General features: G+C 40.6%; 1 protein-coding gene across 1 annotated transcript in view; it reads left to right on the top strand.

Moving 5' to 3' along the window:
- The window catches only part of LOC137970511 (lipase maturation factor 2-like), a 23,170-nt gene extending 19,204 nt beyond the window's left edge, over window positions 1-3,966 (top strand). The window contains exons 15-18 of the mRNA XM_068817032.1: window positions 1-37; window positions 918-1,164; window positions 3,000-3,108; window positions 3,266-3,966. The exon at window positions 1-37 is cut by the window's left edge and continues 18 nt beyond it. Of these exons, the coding sequence (XP_068673133.1) occupies window positions 1-37; window positions 918-1,164; window positions 3,000-3,108; window positions 3,266-3,418 (546 nt within the window). The 3' untranslated portion in view covers window positions 3,419-3,966. The remainder of the gene's footprint in view (window positions 38-917; window positions 1,165-2,999; window positions 3,109-3,265) is intronic.
- The last annotated feature ends 3,534 nt before the right edge of the window (window positions 3,967-7,500 follow it).

Below are 7,500 nucleotides of genomic sequence, written 5' to 3'. Positions count from 1 at the left end.
AAACCTGGGAATTTATCGGGACCTCCTCCAGTAGTTGGTAAGGTTCTTTACGAGAATTATGATATGGGTCAAACGTCAACTTTGGTCAGTTTAACGCCGAAAAGCAACAACACCATAAACGTAATGATGAATGTCGTGTCAGTGGATTGGTGTTACGAAATCATGTTGCGAGTCCATTTCTTGTTCGTCTTTTACAACTTGTTGTAAAATCGTAACTTGTATGGTGAACTGGAATATATAATTAGGATTAAGATTAGGCTTCACAGGGCTGGCGCCGTGGTGAGAGCACTCGCCACCCACCAATGTGGCCCGGGTTCGATTCGCAGACTCGGCGTCTTATGTGGGTTGCGTTTGGTAGTTCTCCACTCTGCACCGAGAGGTTTCTCTGCGGGTACTCCGGTTTTCCCTTCTCCTCAAAAACCAACATTTTATTTGACTTGTGTTTATTTGTTGATTTCAGTTTACAGTGTACCCAGTTAGTGCTCTAGTGCCAGAAGACTAGACACTTAAATAAAGTTCCTTTCTTTTCCGTTCCTTACAAACGACTCAAAAAGGAGTCCCTCCTGGTAGCTACTTCGTTGCTACTGAGATTGCAAAATAGGTAAATGATAGTCAAGGGCTCCTCCCAGGAAGACTTAATTTTAGAGGAAAGGTATTTGCTACTACATGTATGACAAAAACAAGGATGCAAAGACTACTTTGTCAATATATTTGGGTGAAGATCTCTCTGCAGGCATATTATCCATATTCTCCGCCCAGAGTCAACCAACCAACCACTACCAAGAATTAATGGAATGCATCTTCTTAAATGGGCCTTTTAGAGTTTAACTCAGTCAAGTCAAAAGTCGGTGATTTGTTTTGTCGTAAGCCGTTGCCACATTATTCTTACTTTTTTTTTTTGTTCATTTCTTTTCCAGCGCCTCATCAACCACGCCTTGATTGGCAAATATGGTTTGCTGCGCTGGGAAGTTATGAATACAATCCTTGGTTTGTACATATGGTCTTTAGGCTGCTTCAAGGAAAACAAGAAGTTCTAGATCTTTTGGCTAAAAATCCTTTTCCCCGCAAACCCCCGATTTACATCAGAGCCCAACTTTACAAGTACCACTACACGGAGTTGCCCAGTAATATTTCCTCGCTTTCGGATGTGCTTCACAACAACAGGTTAGTATGCGGAATCTCGGAGCTCTGGATATCAAAAATGGAGGGAGAAAATTAAACCAGTGGAACGTATTTGCAAAGAACGGAAACATGAACGTTCAAGGGAGAGAAAAAAAGGCTCCAAAATTGCGATATGTGAAAAGTTGAATAGAAATTACTCGTTCATCTCAGATAATGCTTTTTCTAGCTTTCTGATTGGTTCAGTCAATCTCGGTTATCAGCTCATTATACAGGAGGCAGTACAGCCCAGTGGTTTGGCCGCTTGCCTTGAGATCCGGAGATCCCTGGTTCAAGACACGTTCTGACCCCTCGTTGAATTTGTTCCAGGTAGTCCCTGGTTCAATTTCGTGGCTACACTTGTAAATAACCAACTGGTTTGCCTCCGTTCAGTTGGGATTCTTTAAGTTGTTCTGTTCAATGTTTGGAGATATTAGCTACTAGCTACTCTAAAAATCCGAGGGTAAATAATGATATTTACTATACCGTATGACCTAATATGGAAACTGATTGCGGTCGGTTGTAACACTGATTAAATAGAATAATCCAATAAAATTTGGCTTTAATCTCTAAGTGTCCAAGTGTTCAGAATTGAATTAAAATGTAGTAAAACCATTATTCCATTCGCGTTTGTTGGATATGAGACTGGTTATAGCCAACTCGGCTCCACACTCCTCGTTGGCTGTTTACCATCATTCTCATATCCAACAAGCGAGAATGGAATAATTAATTATTACGCATCCAGTATTGTAAAGAAATAGCCTTTGGTCGTTTCCGTTGCACACCCCTATATACCCCTGTACTCATATAATCCCATACATCTGTATACCCCTTTATTCCCTTGCATACCGCTATATATCCTTGAATACCCACGGGAAACCTTTGACTACCTCTATATACTCTTTTATTAAAAACTGGATCATTGGATAATGCAATTTGAGAGTTTTGACTGGCTAAGCCATCATGGGTTATGAACCATTATACCATGATCTACAAACACGGCAAGCATATGCGTGATTTTTTGGAACTTTTTATTTTTATTGTAGTGTAGTTTTCTATATTTTGGGGGCGTTTTTAATAAAACAATTATTCCACTCGCGCTTGTTGGATATGAGATGATTATAGCCAACTCGGCGCTATATCCAACGCCCGCTCATGGAATAATTGTTAAGTACACCCTTTACAGCACAACCCGTGAAATTCAAGTTATTTGCGTTGATCCAAAGACCTACAGAGGTCAGAAACAACTTGCTTGAATCATTGGTTTTTGTTTTTTTCCAGTTCAGAACTGGAAAAAACACGTGGTCTCAGTTTTCAGTATGGTGCTCGAACTCGATTAGGATACACCGATGTATATTTATTTCATTTCTGCGGCTGCGCGGGATATTTTGCAAAGCAGAAAAATTGAAAAGCTATTTACAGCTGACTCAGGGAACTCCGTATACAACCTATGAACATCATATTGGTGCAGGAGTACCTCGAGGATCAGCGTTAGACACTCTTATTTTTACTCTAATATTTATGATTGATTTTTCAAACGCTTCTACTCACTTTTAGGGCAAATGTGTATCATTTTTATGGCACAATTTCGCAGTGGCTATACTCGAATACGATTTGCATCACTAAGCTGGGATAAAAATATTTCAATTCAAGCAAAACGTGCTGAAAACCCCCAACTGACAGGAGAGAACCAGTTGGAAGCTTACAAAGTGTAGTACAGGCTCGACCACTTAGCGTGAAAATTGATATGACATTGGACAAGCCTTTAGTTCACAGACTACATTCGAGTGCAGACGCACTTGCTTTTGATGTTTTATTATTTTTGTCCATTGTCTCCTTAGACTGGTAAAGAATTGGTGGTGGCGCGAAAGGGTGAGAGAGTATTTACCAATCCTCGCTGTGAATGAACCTTCCTTGATCAACTGGTTAAGTCAATATGGATTAGCTAAGGTTCGTTCATACACTTTTGTACAAGATTTTTGCTGAAGTTAAACCTTTTTATTTGTTTGTTGATTCGTTTATTTATTTGTTCTCTTTGTTCCATGTCAATTTTTTTCTCGCTTCCCTTTTTTAATTGGGTGTTGGTCTTACCTCTCCTCTCGTGTAGGACAATCCTTGGCCTGAGCGGCCATCAGGGAGAATTTATCGAGCAATCAAATATCTGCGATCAATTGTTCGAACACTGGACGCAGTCCGATTCATGTGGGCGCTGTTTGCTTGTGGAGTGATGATGAGATTGTTCGAATCCCAAAAGCAATGATGATGAATTAGGAATCAATGAGAAGTATTCTGAAGAAAGGCAACTCCTGGTCCGAAATATAGCAAGAACGAAGACTTGTCAAGGACTTCTTTCAGGAATCTATTCTTGCACCTGGCGTACGGGCCATTTTCGACTGCTGTTAGGGATCTTTAGATCGGGGGACAAGAAGGACTACGAGAACAAGTTTGCGGTCTGAGAATGCGCACTTCGAAAAATGTCGGTCTCCAAACCTTGTGCGCATGCTCAGTACGGAAAACTCGCACTGGTAGTCGTCCTCGTCCTGCGATCCAAAGGTCCCTAATATTCTCTTCAAAGTCAGGCGGGTCGTCCGCGTCAGTCAAAGAAACGAGAAAAACAGCTTGTTGAATTGCGCGAACGACTGGAAAGTTTCATGACAGCAACGCCAACGAAATCTTAATTCAAAGTATTTTATTTGGCGACTCTTATGAAAGAGGTCTATACTTTTCCAAGAAAAGGTATAAGACACCTTACTCTCCCAAGTAAAGATTAAAAATCCGACGGTAAATAAAGATATATGATGATGATGATATGATGATGATATCAAGATTTGGCGATCTTACGACAAACGGCAAGCCACGGTTTGCGGTTAGCGGTTTCACTTTAGCCGTCTGCTCATATTTGGGACTGAAGATTCGCCCGGGTTAAATAGCCGGCTGCCATGTTTCTTCAAAATTACGTTTCTATGACAAAAAATTCGATAGTTAATAAGCAAAATAGTTTTAAAAGTAGTATTTCCTTTCAAATGTGGGATTGTGATGTTTTAGGGTGCAAAAAAACCTTGCGGTAAATCACTTACCTCTAGAACGTGGTCTAGCCGTTCAAACGTAAACCTGACGCCAACGCACTGGTCACGTGACTTCCTGACGTTCGCGGTTCGCGGGAAATGCCGAAAAACCCCGATCTTAAGGTCTCTATTTTACATGAAAAGCCCGACAGACGGTCGATGGGTTGCCTTATTTTCTTAACCATGGTGCTCCGCGGGCGCGCGGAGCTTCGCTAAAAACAAATTCAGAGTGAAAATGTTGGTTTTTGAGACTTTTGGAGAATGACTGGAGGAAACATTTCTTGGAGCAGAGTGGAGGACCAAGGTCATTAATGCAAAGAGCTACAAGATGTTTGGTATAGGCGTCGAGTGCTTTGCCACTTACGGACTGACCAAAGACATGCTTTTGCACAACAAAAGTATTTCACGACATAAATCACTTTAGAAATTAAAATGACCTATTTAGAATATTTAAAACGGGTGAAGTGTTAACAATCATCTACGAAATCGTTTTCATCAAATCCGCAGAGCGGCTCTGTTTGGACTAACCTCTTACTTATGGGCTCCTGTCTCTTATATGTACAATCTTATTCCCTTTTTTCATCAATCCCATAATACAGTTCATTTTGGGGGATGGGGGGTATTTGCACGGAAACAATGGATACTCAGTTCACTAACAGTCCCAAGAGTAAATAGCTTGTAAACACCCCCCAAAACGTATCGCATAATAGACCTATTGCATAAATGGCGGCCAAAAATGTATTCTTTTGTTTATGTGCTAATTGGACTCACTAGCCTCGCTCTCGAACGACATTTCTATTGTATTTTGTCCATGCGAACGAGGCTAGTGAGTCTAATTAGCACAAACAAAAGAATACGTTTTTGGCGGCCATTTATGCAATCGGTCTATGGGATGTTGAAAATAGTAAATTGCCTTATCTCTTGATACGATAATGACGTACGAGAACGTCGAAACATCATCGGTATCATGGGCGCAGCCAGGATTTTTCAAAGGGGGGGGTCACACTGTGTCAAACAGAGGGTACTCGCGTTTTCACAACCTGAATATTGTAGGTTGTTTGATTAAAAAACGGCTTACAAAGGAGGGGGTCACGGGCACCCCACGACCCCCCCCCCCCCCCCCTAGCTACGCCCTTGATCGGTATCAAACATTTTTGAGCTCTTAGTTTCTTAAAATAATTTTTAGTCACATTTTATCGCAGTTTTTTTTTTTTACCATGGAATGAGTGTATAATTACTGTACGGCAAGGCATTTTTGAAAAGAAGACTTCGTTTTCAAGTTCAATGTCTTTTCCAAACGTTAAAACGTCTCAGAGAATCCCTGCGTCGATCAGAGACTCCTCGTTCCCCGTTCCTATCCCTCGATTTTCTTCATTCTCTATTTTAGAAATAACAATGTAGGCTGCACATGCTAAGACTTTGATCGACAGTTAAATTAGAGATCGAAGGCATGATATTTGTGAAGTGACGTTAAGTACATGTATTAGTCACTCCCCTCGTGGATTTTCACAACTAATTTACAATCCTGTTTGGGGGACTGTGGCCAGACTTCTTGTTACACAGTTTACTATTCTTCAGGGAAGTGAAAGATGCCACCCATATGAAGCAACAGACCAGAACGCCGTGCTATGCTCTTTCCGTATAGTGTGTGGGATCTTTAACGTCCCACCGAGTTATGAGTTTAAGAACAAGGGTTGTTAGACGGGGCCTACGGTTTATAGACCTTATCAGAAACTGAAAGACTTGAACGTCTAACCATTTGTGGATGTAATTACAAAGGCAGTCCTTTCTCTTCAGATATTTTAAGACCCTGAGTGTTGCTCCGATACTCAGCCAACTGGTCGGCGGGTCACGGTTACACGTTCCAGTCTTTATTCTTGATTTAAACACGAGCAGAAACTCATAAGGGTTGAAACGTGTAACGCCCGTTCACAGCTTCCGAATATTCAGTGCGAACTTATTGGTTGAATGTTTCAGTACTAAGTACCATATTTGGAAACCCCTCGCTCTTGTTGTTCCAAATATGGTACTTAGCAAATTGAATATTCAGAAGCTTGTTTCCCAGCACACAAGGGGCCGTTACACGTTTCAACCCTTATGGGTTTCTGACACGAGCTATAGAGTGTTTATAAACCACGGTTTTTTAAAACCAATAGTTTCCAACGACGGAGACGCGACATTTCTTTATATACCTTTATTATTATAATTACAATTACTTTTCCAAATGGTCTGGATAGCACAAGTGTTACTAATATTTTAAAAAATACAACCACACTTTTTAAGTATGGCTGTATATTTTTTAAAATATTAATTACAATTACATGACGATGGCCGCCATGTTGGATTTGGTATTATCATGCAAATTAGCTACTCACATCTGAGGGGGCAAACAACACAAGTTCGAGAGGTTGTAACGAACATCTTAGCCACACAGATGATTAGTTTCACGTTCATTGAATGTTTATCACCTAAGTAGTAAAATAGAATGATTACACAAGTTACTTCGATGTTTTTTAGTGAAAAATAAGCAGATAACGAAGTAGAAAGTCAAAATGTCAAAGGCAATCAAAAGATACTTAATTCTGAATTCTAAAATGTACTTTTGGCAATGTTAATTCATATTTCGACGAGCCGATTTTCCGCTAGTTGCCTTTTTTCCAATGTTTGCCCCCCAGCATAACAGATGGCTAATTTGCATGACAATTTGAAAACCAACATGGCGGCTATCGTGAATAAGGCCTATTATCATCAACTAAACTGATCAATTAAGATTGAAAAACAAATTAATGTCATCCTCTACCCGCAAATAGCAGAGAAAATCGAGGCTGGCAAGGGAATGTATAAAAGGAAAGGTACTTTATTCAAGAGTCTAGTCGTTCTAGCGCTGGAGCACTAAATGGGGACACTGTCAACTGAAATTAACAATTAACGCAAATCAAGTCAAATGTTAGACTTTCTCAAGGTCCTTTAAATTTTTTTCCCGCTAAGTGACGGCTGGTTGGGTAAATTTAAAGGAAGTTTCCCATCTGTTTGGCGCCAAAATCACCGGTGGAATTTTCCACCGGTGACGTCGGCAATTCTAAGAATGATTCAAATGGTGAGAAGGTTTAGGAAGGGTTTCGAGAGTGCGACTTTGAGCAAGTCTAGTCAAATGTTGGTTTTTGAGGAGAGGGGAAAACCGGAGTAGCCGGAAAAAAACCTCTCAGAGCAGAGTAGAGAACCAACAAACTCAACCCACAAAAGACGCCGAGTCTGGAAATCGAACCCGGGCGAGCGC

Source organism: Montipora foliosa, chromosome 9 (assembly GCF_036669935.1).
Source record: "Montipora foliosa isolate CH-2021 chromosome 9, ASM3666993v2, whole genome shotgun sequence".
In the NCBI taxonomy this organism is placed as follows: domain Eukaryota; kingdom Metazoa; phylum Cnidaria; class Anthozoa; order Scleractinia; family Acroporidae; genus Montipora; species Montipora foliosa.
Note: the sequence above shows the minus strand (reverse complement) of the source record. Positions and strands in the feature narration are given on the sequence as shown.